Genomic DNA, 15806 nt, shown 5'->3' with positions numbered 1-15806 from the left:
GAGCGAATCTGCAGCCAAGCAAACTTCTGAAATAGCAACAAAACTGTCAGCATTCTTTTTAAAACTGGGAGGTCAAATGAACAGTGGGCGTTCTTTGGTCTTAACATGATTTGCCATAGCAAAAATAGGCACTTAATCACGGCGGATGTCCTGGTCTTTATCCAGGCTCTAAATGATCAATCATTAACAACCTAATTAGGACGTTGTTATGAGATTGGATGCTAAGTGGAAGTTTGATTTAGACGGAGCTCAATCACTTCCGATAAGTGCACACTATAGACAACAGAAGTTTACAGTATATAAACACTAGCCTCTGGAAAATAGGTTTTTACTCAATAAAGAATTCGTTTTATTGGCACTTGCTTATGCCCCAAGTTTCATCACCAAGAATGATACCTTTGTTTAAGGTTTTTTTTTTTTTTAGTAAAGGTGAGCTTATATTTTTCTAAGTGACTCTTTTGATGAATTCCACCTTATTGAAGATACAACAGTCCGAAAGTCTTTGAAACGAGACTCGAGTCATGTTTAGGAATTAGGATATCATAGACTGGCATTAAGATCTTTCGAGACTAGGGCAACCTTGAACTATTTTCACAAGCAGTTTATAACAGTCTTTTCTTAAATAGTGTCTAAATATAGTTGCAATTGGTTACACTAAAGAAGCTCTTCTCTTTTTGGCTATTGATCCACATGTTTTTGAGGATTCATATATTGGAACATGGCCCACAAACAGGTTCTTCACCAGACTGAGAAGCCCTTGAGGCTTTATGAAAGAAGCCTGATGTCTTAGAAGGGGCTGTGTTGTTTTTACTATGTGAAGTAATGAGAATTGATGGTGATGCGGTTGAAAGCCTCAGCTGGTCGAGGGAGGTTATGTGTGTGTTGTAAATCAGAGATACAGACGGGTCCCTGGTTGCCCTATGTTCTACGCCGAGCGCCACCTCATTGCAGGAGTAATGAAGGTTTTATAGCCAAGCTGGTCAGGAGTAGGTGTGTGTGTGTGTGCATTATCCTGATGCATCATCCATCTCTGCAGATCCTTCAAAACATCATTCTAGATGTTCTTAGATAGAAAATAAAATACGAGGCTCCAATCCATTAATACTTGTGGTTAGCTATTTGTAATGACTCTGAAGCCCAGTTTAGTACTGTTGCAGTAGTTGATACAACTATACAATTTTTATAAGCAAATTTGATAGCCGAAGAAAGTATACAAATCTTCTTCATTAAATTAAATGCAGTAAAATGTTGCAGTTATTATTGTATTTTTTATTGGTAGACAGAAGACGCTAAAAAATATTTAGAAAAATCTTACCGACCTCAATATGGAGTTTATATTAATATATATGCCGTTTCATTTCTTTTTATTCAGTTAGCTCATGATGTGACGCTGTGCTCAAAATCAGTGCAGTGGCATGATGCGGTCACATAATCGCATAATAAGTCTTTTGGATTAGAATTTTTAGCACAACTCCACAATAACATTTCTACTGATACAGGAGTCCAGTCTCTCTGCTGCATTCAGATGGCCTTGCCTGAATGCATTTGTGGACTTGTTCTGATTTCTATATGCAGGATGAATAAATCTCGGCTGGACCGTACTGCTGTACTCTCTTACATACTTAACTCTGAATGTCTTAGTAGAGTGTAGTGAGGAATTAATTCAGCTTAAATTTGTTTATATGCTGGTCTGTACCTATCACACTGTAGCCCAGCCGCATTGAGCTTCGTAAGCAAAAGCCTCAATTTCATCTCCATGCATTTGAAATTTAAAAAAAGGTCAGTCTTTCTTACAGTGAGCTGATTGGAAAGAGAGAGGCAGGCATTTTTCACATGACTATTTTAATAGCTCAGCGGGTTTAGCATCTTGAGCTGTCGATGTGTTTAATAGCCGCAGAACGCTTTGAACATCACTGTAAAGCTCCTTCCCATCTTTGTGTCTTTTTTCCACTTCCTCCCCAGTGCTTTTTGGAGATGAAGACTTCATCTTTCTGTGCTCTGACTCTGTTTTTCATGTCAGAGTGGAGGATTGAGTATAGTTCTCTCTGATATTACTGGTGCATGAAGCTTTTTTACATGCACAAACATGTTTTATTTCTTTTGTATTTTTTTCGCTCTCCTCTCTTTCCTCTTAGTCTTCCAGAATTTTCTTCTCTATATTAAAATAAGACGGGGCTCCAGGTGGTGACTTTAATGGTTGCTAATGCAACATAATGTTTATGGCAATAATTTAATATCTAGCTAACTTCGATGACAGTCTGGATGGTTTTATATTTTTTCTCAGAAATCATCTTGTAGGCTGCCATAAGCTGCCGACTTGGGCCAACTGATTAACAATTACTCTCATGAGCCTAGCTTATTTAATGCATTTAATGCCCAGGTCAGTTTGAATCGGACTGTCATTCAAAGCCGTGAACCTAAAGTCAATTTTTTAATTGTTTAAAATGAGCTAGGAACCATTTCCTATATATGTTTTATGTTTGTGAGGCTTGAAACAGTTTATTCACTAACTTATTAATATAACAGTATTTGTTAGTTCAAAAAAATCATTTTATATTTTATCATTTTCATTTTATATTTAACCTTTTATTTTTTATTTTTTTATTCCCCTGAAAAAGCATTGCATGTTGATTTTAATATTAATATTTATACATCATCTAAACGTAATGACTGTTGTCTGCACTTGTATAAAAAGTTATGTATAAGAAATTACTACATTTATTCACCGCGGATGCATTAAATTAAAAGTCTTTACATTGTTAGAAAAAATTATCAATTTCAAATAAATGTTGTTATTTTGTACTTTTTCCAACAATCTTGGATCCATAATCATATTGACCAACACAACAAAATCCAGTATTGATAATAAAAAATGTTACCAACTGGTGTTATGAGCCAAATCAGTATATTAGATTGATTTCTGAAGGATCATGTGAAGACTTGAATAAGATGCTGAAATCTAGCTTTGATAACAGGAATAAATTGCATTTTAAAGTATATTCAAATAGAAAACATTTATTTTAAATTGTGATACTATTTCCAATTTTTACCAATTGTATTGTATTTTTAATCAGGTAAATGCAGCCTTGTTGAGCAAAAGAGAATTTCAACATCATTAAACATCTAAAACCACCTAAACCTTTGAATGCTGGTGTATTTGCCAAATAGCAATTTACATATCCATTAACACTACTTCCGAAAATACTTTGGAATTTGTGTTCATTTATTTGGAGAACATACATTTGGAAAAGATTCACATCTCTTCTTTACCCAATGTGGTATCATGCATATTAAAGACTTTCTTAAACGTGCAGTATGGAATTTTTGGCCACCAGGGGTCACTCAATCAAAACAATAACATGAGACATATTTTGATGACGTCGGGAAAGAGCGTAGGCTCATGGGAGTTGTTGTTCATTGGAACACGCGCTCTGTCGCTCCCCACATTCCTCACTCATTTTAACTGAGGCCGGCGACACACTGGATGCGTGGCGCAAGCGTCTCAGCTGCGTGGCTTGTCAGTTTTTAATTCGGCTCCCATGTTAATAGGTTAGAGCTTGCAGACTGCCTGCGTGAGACGCGTCTCTCAGGCGCGGCTCGAGCCGCGTGGAAAACGTGTGCATGCTAGAAATAGAACCGACGCCTATTTTTCACGCGACACGCACACGCGTTGGAAGCGTTTCCAGGCAAAATATAATAGGAAAATGTTTATATGTAATTTTGTACACAAATACATATTAATTCATGACATTTTGATGTTTGAAAGTCTATAGGTTGACATAAATTCAGATACAAATGTAATTTAAAAAATAAATAAATAATTATCGATTTTCAAATATTGCACCTGTCAAACATAAGTCTATTTTGCCGTCATTACTGTTGACGGTGTCCTTTATCAGTAGGCTTTATATTTATGTTCAACATGAAGTATAGATATTGTTGTCATGAAGACAAGAGCCTGGTCTGTCGGCGGTCTCCCTCTATGTCACCTACAGCAGCAGCAGCAGCGCGCCACGCTTCTGGCACGCAGCAGAGACGCCACGCAGCCAGTGTGTCACCAGCCTTAGTATTTTGACAATCACGTATTTTCGAACGGAGAGATATATGAATTATCAGACCCCTATCAAATCAATATTCCATCTAGCTAGTAGTAATATATGTTAAAAAAAACACTGTTGCCTTTCGTTAATAATTATAATTAGGCTACATTTATACTATGATATCGAACAAGATAGTGAACTGCATTTGAAGCTACTTTATCCAGCTAGATATAGAACACATGTAGATTTACATTATACTCTACATGAGAGCTAGTCCGTCTGCGTTTTACACAAGACATCATCGTTTCACAAAATATACGGATAGATATAACGTTAGTTAGCTGAATGGATGCATACCTGTTTGTTAGAATGCAAGCATCTCTCTGTAGTTTCAGCTTGTCACGAAGCTCTCTCTATCTTGGAAATGCAACTCCAATATTTACCTGTGTCTCGTTTCTTCTTCGTCCCAAAACCTTCTCAGGTCATTTATTTCACCCGTACGTTTGCGCTTCACAGAACGTGCAGGCAAAGCATAAACATGATCCATAACTAAGTTATTGATTGAGGTATAAATACGAATATAAACAATATAAATATAAAATATAATAGTCTCGACCAAGGCTAGCTACTACTTTTTCTTCTTCGTCTCGTCTTTGCTTCTGTTCACCTTTGTATTTGGCGGTTCCGCAGGAAGTTAGATAAACTAGAGGGGTCAAAGTTTATTTGACGCCATAGACGGGCAACAAAACGAAAATAAAGAAACGTGCCGTGTCTTCTAATTAAACTATAATTTTCTCCGGATTTTAAAGTTCGTGGAAACTGTCGGGATAATGTAAGTACACAACAACAAAAAAATAATATAACATAGATATAGTGATATCTGCTATTTTTAAAGCAGAAAAATTACATATTGTGCCTTTAAAGTCAAATCTGAAGTAATATACTTGCTGTGCTAGAAAGAGACACGTCTGCGTGTTCACCAAGGCATGGTGGTTTCCCCATTACCCTCCTTTCCCAACTAATCCCAAATGCATTTGCATGGATATGGAGTGTGGGAGTAAGACTCTGAGGTCCCGCTTTCATTTGGATACCTGTGGAGAGGTCGTCTCACATCTCTCCAGAAGTGCATTAGCTCTCATATCCCACTCCGTTCCTTCTTCACATCGTGTCATCATCCCTGCATTCCCCTTCTCCTAGAGTCACCCCAAAGCAGGCAACCGTCTTTGATCGTGCGTGAGACATTTGATCAATAATTGAGAAGAGCTCGTCTGCCATGTTTTTAGGTCTCCACGTCCAATTTGACTTTAATATGTTGCTATTTTTACTTATGCTTGAGTATTAAAAGGCATTTAAAATTAAATGAAAATCTGAGGACACAGTGGATTTCAAGAGGTGCATTATGGGAATTGTAATTTGCTGATGTCAGATGTGAAATGTAGAGGCATAATATTCAGTTAAACTGGTTAATTAAGTGTGTTTATTACATCCATTTGTTTTAGCAGAGCACTGTACTGCTGTTTGTGTCATACATTGGAGAACAACCTAGTTTGTTTAGTGTTTTTGGAAAGGGAGCGACACGGAAGTTTAAATACATGAGATGCGTCTTTTTGAAGAATTGTTTCTCAATATTTTTAAGCCTATTGATGATATACAGTGTAAATTACATTCATATGTTCACATACAGCAAGATTAGCCAAACAGAACAATGTCATTTACATACAGACGGCTTAAAGGTACAAAAAACGAAATGATTGTTTTTGGTGCCAAGAAAAAGCTGAAAATATAATGCTTCAGAAGTCTTGGGGTTGGAGAATGTTGGCATTCTCCTCACCACTGACCCTGTGTGCAACCAACTTACAAAGTCAGTCAAAGGGACGGTGAGAAGTGGAATTAGCTTTATGTTTGGGGTCAGCAAATGGTGCTTCAGATTGACCGGCCGGAGAACAGAGCTGGTATCATGATCAGATATCACCACCTGTGCCAGCTGTGTGTTTGTGTGTGTGTGTGTGTGTGTGTGTGTGTGTGTGGGGGGGTGGGGGGGGGGGGGGGTGGGTGTGTGTGTGTGTAAATGTGTACATTTTGACCATGTGGGTACATATTTTTGGTCCCCATGAGGAAAATATCTTGTAAATCACATAGAATGAATTATTTTGAAAATCCAAAAGTGCAGAAAATTTTGTGTGAGGGGTAGGTTTAGGGGTAGGGTTAATGTAAGGGATTGAAAATATACTTTGTACTGTATAAAAACTATTACATCCATAAAACCCGGAAACCAGTGTGTGTGTGTGTGTGTGTGTGAGAGAGAGAGAGAGAGAGAGACAGAGAGAGAGACTGTGGACAAACGGGCGATTTAACAGCAAACACCAGAAATGTGAATGCAAATTAATTATTGTAACTTTTTTTTTTTTTTTTTTTTTGTAAGTTTATTTTTATTTTTAAAGTGACATCTTTTTGCATATGTACACAGTGCTATGTATTTATTTAAAGCTACATATATAGTAAGATTATTTATTTAAATTAAAAAAAGTAAAGAAATAAATACTTTTATTCAGCAAATTTGTATTAAATTTACCAAAACGTGACTGTAAAGACATTCATAATGCTACCAAAGATTGCTGTTTCAAATACAACTTTCTATTAATCAAATAATCCTGAAAAAATGGTTTCTACAAAAAAAAATTTTTTTCAACATTGATAATGACAGACAGACAGACAGATCTTTTAATTTGTAATAATATTTTACTTTGAATGTTTTTTACTGTATTTTTTTGACACATCAGGAGTGCATCAACTATTTGTAAATCAATTATTTGTGCAAATGTAAAATATGATTATTTTAAAATTTTTAAGAAACATTTTAACTTCCGTATTTCATATAATATATTAAATAATGAATAGTTAATCATTGTTTATTTTGGCAGTCTATTGGTTCACATTTACATTTGTCATAAAATTTAAGAGCACTGTTTTTCTTAGCTGGTCTTTAATTTTGTATTATAGGCTATAAATAAAATGTGAAATGTTTTATAGAGAATAAATTGATATGTCACCTTTATTTTTTATAAAGCGCTTTAAACAAAATACATTGCGTCAAAGCAACTGAACAACATTAATTAGGAAAACAGTGTGTCAATAATGCAAAAATGATTATTAAAGGCAGTTCATCATTGGATTCAGTGATGTCATCTCTGTTCAGTTAAATAGTGTCTGTGCATTTATTTGCAATCAAGTCAACGATATCGCTGTAGATGAAGTGACCCCAACTAAGCAAGCCAGAGGCGACAGCGGCAAGGAACCGAAACTCCATCGGTGACAGAATGGAGAAAAAAACCTTGGGAGAAACCAGGCTCAGTTTGGGGGCCAGTTCTCCTCTGACCAGACGAAACCAGTAGTTCAATTCCAGGCTGCAGCAAAGTCAGATTGTGCAGAAGAATCATCTGTTTCCTGTGGTCTTGTCCTGGTGGTCCTCTGAGACAAGGTCTTTACAGGGGATCTGTATCTGGGGCTCTAGTTGTCCTGGTCTCCGCTGTCTTTCAGGGATGTAGAGGTCCTTTCTAGGTGTGATCCACCATCTGGTCTGGATACGTACTGGATCCGGGTGACTGCAGTGACCCTCTGTCCTGGACACAGACTGGATCTGGTGGCCACGGTGACCTCGGAACAAGAGAGAAACAAACAAATATTAGCGTAGATGCCATTCTTCTAATGATGTAGCAAGTACATAGGGTGTTATGGGAAGTGTTCCCGGTTCCGGTTTACCTAATTAATGCAGCCTAAAAATCCTTTAACGGATTTGGATAATAAAAGCATATTAGTATGTTATGTGTATGCCAGGTTAAAGAGATGGGTCTTTAATCTAGATTTAAACTGCAAGAGTGTGTCTGCCTCCCGAACAATGTTAGGTAGGTTATTCCAGAGTTTAGGCGCCAAATAGGAAAAGGATCTGCCGCCCGCAGTTGATTTTGACATTTGACATTCTGATATGTCAGTTCCCTTTTGAAGTTGCGTCATTATCAGTGTCTTAAAACAACCACCAAACTATGAGTATCAGCAGATGTTGTCTTAAATTAGGGATGCACCGATACCACTTTTTCCAGTACTTGCCCAATATCGATACTTTTATTTTTGGTACTTGCCGATACAGAGTACAGATACCGATATTTTTATTGCATTTGTAATTTTTTTTTATATTGGGTACAGAAACCAAAAGATTATGTATAATGTCAGCTGGTTAACTTAATTTATTAAATAGATAGTCAAACCAAAATTTATTCAGACAGCTTCAACATTTCACATTATCACGAAGATAATAAAATATGACAAGAACTCAGAGTTTAACTGTCAGAACAAATTAATCTTGATGATGTTAGATAACTTTGATAGAAAGGTATGTAATGGATTACAATCAACCAAAAAATATTCAGACAGTTGTTAGTATGACAGTATTTACACAACTATCAATACTTAGTTGGGCAACACTTGGCCAAACCTGAACTTCATTTTTTTCCCCAGACTTGGTCTGAATAATTTTTTGTCCCAAATGTGTATCAGTTTTACTGGTAGTCTAATGTATGAAGAATTGTTGGGTATAATTTGTCACAGTTTACTTTATTTTACTATCCTCCCTTACATAAATGAACTATGGTGTCCTGTACCCACTAGTAAAAAAAAATATATAAAAAATTATATCTGGTCTCTGAATAATTTTTGGTTTAACTGTATATCCTTCAGTTATTTTCACACTTAATTATGCCCATTAAAAAAATATTTTAACAGTTTTTGTTACTTTCTTTGTTCATGTTTTTGCTCTATTGTTCATCATCTGTAATTTAATAGCATTAGAGCTGCTCCATTTCAGCGACTTATTACTGTAATGACGAGCTTTGCTGTAATAATTACGAGAACCACTCATTATAAACGTGCTGCGATTTATATTCCAAAGCCACTCATGTAATGCAGAAACACTCAAGCAAGCAAAACGTGCAACGCGTGCAAGTATTTGTACTGTTGCAGAACGAGAGGGACAGTAGTAACGTACTGCCGAGAGCATTACACACAGGTTGCTAGATTCACTTTCGCTAGAGTCATGTATGCCTAAGTTACAAATAAATAATGTGCATAGTGAATGTCCCTATAAATTGTCTTTTTTTAATCCAAATGTGTGTGCTAAGTGAGTGAACATCAAAGATCACACACAACTGAAGTGCGCGCTCCCCCCCCCCTCTCCGTTAAGTAACTTGTGCATTGTTTTACTGAATTGTTTTTGACATATCCGACCGAACTACAGTACAAACTTTCCAGTGACGAAATGTATATTCACTCGACAAACTCGCTTGTCTCCACTGCAGCGCGCTCGATCCACTCAGTGTGCTTTATCAGCTCGCGCACGTCAGCTATACAGGCGTTAATACTGAATGTTTAACATTATATTCAATGCATAGATCTCCTATGTAGACAACCTTAATCTCTAAAAACTCCATTCTGCTGTCTGTTGTTCTGTTGTTTGTGTTTCTTTGTCTGAATATGGCACTTATCACATGGTGTGTGGTGTGTGTTTGGTATCGGGGCATCTTAACGAGTACGAGTACAGCAGCTCAATATCGGGCCGGTGCATCCCTATCTTAAATTATTGGATATTGGCTCACAAACGTTGTATCAGGAAATCCATGTTTAAACGGTTTAAGTGTTTTTTTCTGCACATGGATTCACATCATGTCTATCTATTTATCATTGACCCAGCTAGCATATGAAATGGTTATGAATTCCTCTGTCATCATAAAGCATCTGCATAGTTCTTCAAATTTAATTCAAGTTCCTCTACATTAAGGACTGAGTATCTCCACGGCTCCGAAGTGCACAGATTTCTTTTGATTTCTCGTACGCTGCTGTTGTTTTGTGGACGTCTCTTATTAGAGGCTGATTTTCTCCTTTGCCATCATGAGGAATCTCTCCACAACTGGAATCAAAGTTTTATTCTCAGATGTCTTGGTGAAATTGGATAGTTCTAAAAAACATTATTTCTTTGCAAAGTCTCTGAAGTCTCTGGAGATGTGAGTCACATAAGCTTTTATTACTGCTGTTTGCTAAGGCAACATCGCAGTTACATGCTTGCGGTTTGGGATTTAAAAGCAAAGTATACAAAATTTTGCTTGTGGTTCGAACATGAATGATACCTGAAGTCAATGAAAAAAATGATGTAGAAATATGACACATTAGTTAGCTAAAGAAAGTCTGATGATGCAGCTTGGTGTAGTGTCCAGATACATTTTGGAGCAACCTCCATTTGTTTCATTGTCACATTATCCCATCCGTACAAGAATAAACCATCTATGTGTGATGTTCTCAGAGATCTGATTTCAGTCTGTACTGAAGGCTGAAAATGAGAAAAGAAGAGTTAAGTGGATTGGAAAGAGAGCAAGCGAGAGATAAAAAGTGGACAGAGACAGATTGATCCACCTCGCCTCTTCTGCATTCAGCTGCCGTTTTCTCACTCTAAATGATTTGGGCAGTTTTACTCCAGCTTATTCCCCATCTGCCTCGCTCCTCACTTTATCACAGAATGAGCAGATGAGACTTGAAGTGCTTCAGATCGCTCATGTTTGAGCGGAGTGAATGATGACGGACAGTGACGTGATTTTTTTCTGTGTCGGTGTAGATATATTCATCTGTGCATTAGATGTCTCTTAGTTGATCCGGAGTAGATCTACACCTTCAGTGTCTGTCTTGGATCAGAAAGTGTTATGATTATTACTCATGGCACAGTTTTCTTGCACCAGTCAAAACCGTATGACTTACAGTTCTGCCTGTCCACCGAAGTGCTGTGCAAAGAGAAAATCACAGGTGATCAAAATGTATTTGATGTTTAATACGGAGTTAAGGGGAGCAGGATTTTGCAACAATATTTTACTGTAGGCTAGTTCGGACAAGAACTCTTAACGCTGACAGTCGATTAACAAGATGACGTGGTCACTTTATCACGCTGTGATGAGCTTTTGATTATTATCTGTTCTTTTTTATTGGTTTTGTTTTCAATATTTGGGTTTTTTAGCCTTTTGTTGTTTGCATTTTGTTGTATTTGTTTTAGTAGCTGTAGCCTTTTTTGTTGCTCATGATATTGGTCATGTTAATTGGTGTGATTGGCTTTTTTCTTGTTTGGTTGGCTCTGTATTGTTTTTTTGTGTGTGATTTTTATTGGTTTTGTTTTGTGTTTGAGTTTTTTTTTAATGCGTATGTTGGTTTTGGGGTTGGCTTTTTGTTAGTTTTTATTGGTTTTGTGGTCTGCTCTTTGTTTGTGTTGTATTTTTGGCTTTGTGTAATGTGTTTTGCTATTTAATGGATTTTTTTGTGGTGTTTTTTTTTTTCTTTTCAGTATTTTTAAAGATTTTTTTGTGGTTTGCTCTGTTTTTAGTGTTTTATTGTTTTTGTTTTGCTTGTGTTGGTTTTGTGATTTGCTTTTCTTTTTGATTTGTGATTTGAGTTTTTAGTTTTGCTTAGTTTTTTTGTTGCTTGTGTTGGTTTTCTTTTGTTGTCTTCTTTTGTGTTTTACTGGTTTTCTTTTGTGTTTCTTTTTATTTAGATTTGTTTTTTATGGATTGCCTTATTTTATTATTATTTTGGGGTTTATTTTGGTTTGTGGATTGTTTTTGCTGTGCTAGTTTTGGTTATGATTTAATTTTATTTTTGGTTTTGCAGTGAAATACTCTTGGTGAAGTGGGGATTGCGTCTGAATGATTTAGTTTCAGTGTGTGTCTTTGTTAGAATGGACTCTCTCTCTCACAGTCGCCACATAATGACAGCCAGTGCTCAAAGGAGTGATTATTTTCTCCACAGCATACAGTTTGTTGTTCATCAAATGTGTACAGAAGCACAGTTTGTTGGGAACTGTAAATCACATCTCAAAACACAGCACTCACTTTCTGTAAATTCCTGTCATGCACTTTCTGTCCGAATCAAGTTTATTATATTCTAGACGTCATTTGATTGATAGACACTTCAGGTGCATGAAGGGGTCATGCACAGTGTTTCCTGTTAAATGAATGGAGTGTATAAAGGGATTGAGAGTGTGTGTGTGTGTGTGTGTGTGTCTCGTTGTGAGATCAGTACCTCAGATTGCTCTCTGCGCTGTCTTACATCGATCGCTCAGATGCTGCTGTGGTAGACACACTGTGTTTAGAGTATATGGCATTGATCAATGAAGAAACATGAACCACACACACTCATGCGCACACACAATGTGAGATGTAAGCCTCTGTCCTACCTCATGTATTATGTCCTCAATCCATAAAGTGGAGACCTTCTGTATGTTTATTGATTAAAGTAGAGCTGGTTTAGAGATGACCATCGATGCTGCTATTTTTTTATGGTGCTTTGCAGTACATTGAATTAAACCTTGCTTTTTTAGACAAAAAAAATGCATTTACCAAATGGTGCATTATTGCCACACACTGTTGATATGGGCTTATTGATTTAGGTTGTTTATTGTAGCGGTGTGTATATTGTATTTTTGTCTTGTTATCCATCTGATAGGTGTGTGTGTGTATGTTTGTGTAGGGAAATGATGTAATGGAAGAGCGAGACCTGAGAGAAATTGGCATCACGGATCCGGCTCATCGCAGGAAGATCCTCAGTGCTGCACGTTCTCTACCAAAGGTCTGTGCGAGTCTAAAATGCTTTGCAGAGGATTGTCACATGATGCTAATAGTCACTTTATGCCCTTAACAGTATTATTTTGTAAGATTTTTATCATTATAATAATATCCATTGCTTGGGTCTGAAGTTGGTTCTCTGTTGTTTTGATCTGTGCAGGTGAAAGCGTTAGGCTGTGACGGCAGCACGTCCCTCTCTGCGTGGCTGGACGTCCTGGGTCTTCAGGAATACCTGCAGAACTTCCTGTCCAGCGGCTATCGCACGCTAGAATGTGTGAAGAACCTGTGGGAGCTGGAGATCGTCAATGTGAGAACCTACCGGATGCACTCAGACATTTACACTGTACACTTTTCCTGTTGTTTCATATCAAGTATTATATGAAGTATTTACATAATTGGTGTTTACTTTATTTTTAAAAATTCAATTACTTGACTCTGAATTATTAGTTTGAGAGCAGGGTTTTTATGTTGCTAAGTAGACATTGTCACTTTTGCCTTTGCGTGTGTTTTTAGGTGCTGAAGATCACGCTGTTGGGCCACAGGAAAAGGATTATTGCGTCATTAGCTGAACGGCCGTATGAGGAGCCTCCGGTCAAACCACCCCGCCTCTCTCAGATCAGAGTAATATAATCATATTTTATGATATTACACATTCTAGAATAGATTTGAGGCTTCAAGTAGACCATTAGGAGTGAACAAAAACAAGACTCTGAGGGTAGAATCACAGTTTGTTCAAAACTTTGTGGTTTTTTTGTTAGGTTTCTTTATGAAAATATTATCAATATTTTGGCATGGCAAATGTATTAATTTAGCTGGAATGGCATATGTATTTTTAGTTGACTATAATAATTTGTAAAATCAGGGGACTATAATAGACCAAATATTTGATCTGTAAATGTGTATTAATTGTTTAAAAAATTCTAAAGTTGTGTTTGCGAAAATAAGACGTGACCCAATTGTAAATCTTTTGAATTATCAAACCATGCCTTTCAGAGTTTTAGTTTACTAGAAATTTGGAAGATGTATTTTCTGTTTCCTCTGCTCAATCATCCAGGTCCAAAACTGTGTTTTTCTGTCACATTTCTGTCTTTCACAGAAGGGTATTGGATGAATCTCACAGTGAAACTGTTCATATCTCACACCAAAATAATACTATTTGAAGAAAAAAAATCTGCGAATTAATTATATTTAGTATGAAGAGAATACAAGAATCACATTTTAAGGTTCTTTTAAGGTTGCATTTCCTTAATTTTCCGCTTATATTTTTGGACGAGGTTACGCTGCTGCAAAGGAAGTAGTTTCCACAGATATTAAAATGTTCCATACCACCCTCACGTCTTAAAACTACCATAGCATCTTATGTCGTCAACAAATGGGAAAAATAAATGAAATGAACCGAACTGTGGTTAAAAATATTTTCAGTAATTGCCGAGATGAGATCGAGTACATGATGCCAAATAGGAGATTCCAGAGTCCAGGATTTCTTAAACTAACTAATATTTAATCAATTATGCTGGTTTAAGGTCTCTTAGGGAATTATATTTCTCTGCAAAAGCTCTCAAAGAAATGGTAATCTTTTAAAGAGTTTTTATCAAAAGAAAACGTTATAAACCTCACATAAACATGCTATTCGTCAGCCAAATATCAAAGGAAGCTGCCATAATATTAAAAACTTAACTAGAATTCAAAATGAAACAACATGAATGTATTTTTGTTGAAAAAAAAAAAGATAATCCGTTAAGTGAAATTCAATTTAATTCAATTCTCTTTGTCCACTAGAGATTTAAAGGAAGTTTGGTGTTTTCTGTGTGTCTTCCTCTGCTCAGTCTCCCCGGTTGAAAACAGTTTGTCTTACTGACCAGACTGCACTTCTGTTCCTCACTGCCTTATTTTTATTCACAACAAATGAAATCTGGCATCAACCCTGATTACAGTCGATAACAAAGTTCAGTCTACTGTAAACTCTCTCTCTCTCTCTCTCTCTCTCTCTCTCTCTCTCTCTCTCTCTCTCATTCTGAGCAAGGACATCTTTCAGGTTGGCTGATCTCCCTCATTGAGCTCTTCTTTTGCAGTGTCAGGATCTCATGTCCCAGACCTCGTCTCCTCTCGGTCACTCAGACTCCTACACGCGCTCCATGGATCCCCTGTTACCTGCTGGTGATTCTGGGAGGAGGAGGGGTCCCGACTCAGAATATGACCTGGCTGTTCGACAGCGGCCCAATGACAGACCACAGCCACAGGTGAGTCAAACTCCACCAATCCTTCCGTTTCTGCTCAAATCATGCACATTAGGTTCAGTTTATCCTGAAATTGTTCTTCCTCTCTAAAGGAGAGATTTGAGGAACATCAACGGGAGCCTCGCTTGACCTTACGACCCCCGAGTCTGGCGGCGCCGTACACACCGGTCCAGAACTGGCACCATCAGCCCGAGAAGCTCATCTTCGAATCATGCGGTTACGAGGCCAACGTAATCATTTTTTTATCATTAAAACAGCACCTTTATATAATAATAACGTCATAATTCATATTTAGGTGATATGTTATGAAATCATCCGAACCCTTGATTGTGTTTAGATAATGTGATTTAACGGTTTGCTTTTGCCAGCTGAGACCAACTGAATTCTCTCTCTCTCTCTCTCTCTGTCTTTACTGGTTTGTCCTGACTCGCTCGTTCTGCAGTATCTGGGCTCGAAGCTCATTAAAGAACTAAGAGGAACAGAGTCAACGCAGGACGCCTGTGCTAAAATGAGGGTAGGTGTTCACAGAGTCTTTGACCAATAAGAGCTCAAGGTCTCCTGTGAGGAGTCACGCCAGGACGCTGACATTATTATTATTATTATATTCTGGAACGGGCAGCAAGCAGCGCTGTCAGGGAAAATGCCACCCATGCGAGTCCTCTACGGGGCACTAGCGCAAAAAAGGACAGTTTCATAATATACGACTAACAAGGTCTGTCCAAAAAGTGGAAAATGGGCTTCCGCTTCATCGCACTGTCCTGTGTGTGAGAGACAGACTGCAGATTTGCACTTCAAGGGCTGTTCTGATACGTAGCCGTTTATGTTGGGGTTTAAATGGTTAAATAATCAAGCAGAAGTGTTTGCTCAGCCGGACCGTGCAGAGA

The 15806-nt window shown here is 37.3% G+C and overlaps 1 protein-coding gene across 6 annotated transcripts in view; it reads left to right on the top strand.

Annotated features, from left to right (window-relative positions):
* Positions 1 to 15806, top strand: part of LOC132117903 (ankyrin repeat and SAM domain-containing protein 1A-like) — a 121637-nt gene that overhangs the window by 93540 nt on the left and 12291 nt on the right. For all 6 annotated transcript variants that reach the window (XM_059527255.1, XM_059527257.1, XM_059527253.1 and 3 more), the window contains 6 exons: positions 12591 to 12689; positions 12846 to 12992; positions 13199 to 13306; positions 14758 to 14925; positions 15015 to 15152; positions 15365 to 15436. In XM_059527255.1, the coding sequence (XP_059383238.1) occupies positions 12591 to 12689; positions 12846 to 12992; positions 13199 to 13306; positions 14758 to 14925; positions 15015 to 15152; positions 15365 to 15436 (732 nt within the window). The remainder of the gene's footprint in view (positions 1 to 12590; positions 12690 to 12845; positions 12993 to 13198; positions 13307 to 14757; positions 14926 to 15014; positions 15153 to 15364; positions 15437 to 15806) is intronic.

This window comes from Carassius carassius, chromosome 37, assembly GCF_963082965.1.
Source record: "Carassius carassius chromosome 37, fCarCar2.1, whole genome shotgun sequence".
Classification (NCBI taxonomy): Eukaryota; Metazoa; Chordata; class Actinopteri; order Cypriniformes; family Cyprinidae; genus Carassius; species Carassius carassius.
Note: the sequence above shows the minus strand (reverse complement) of the source record. Positions and strands in the feature narration are given on the sequence as shown.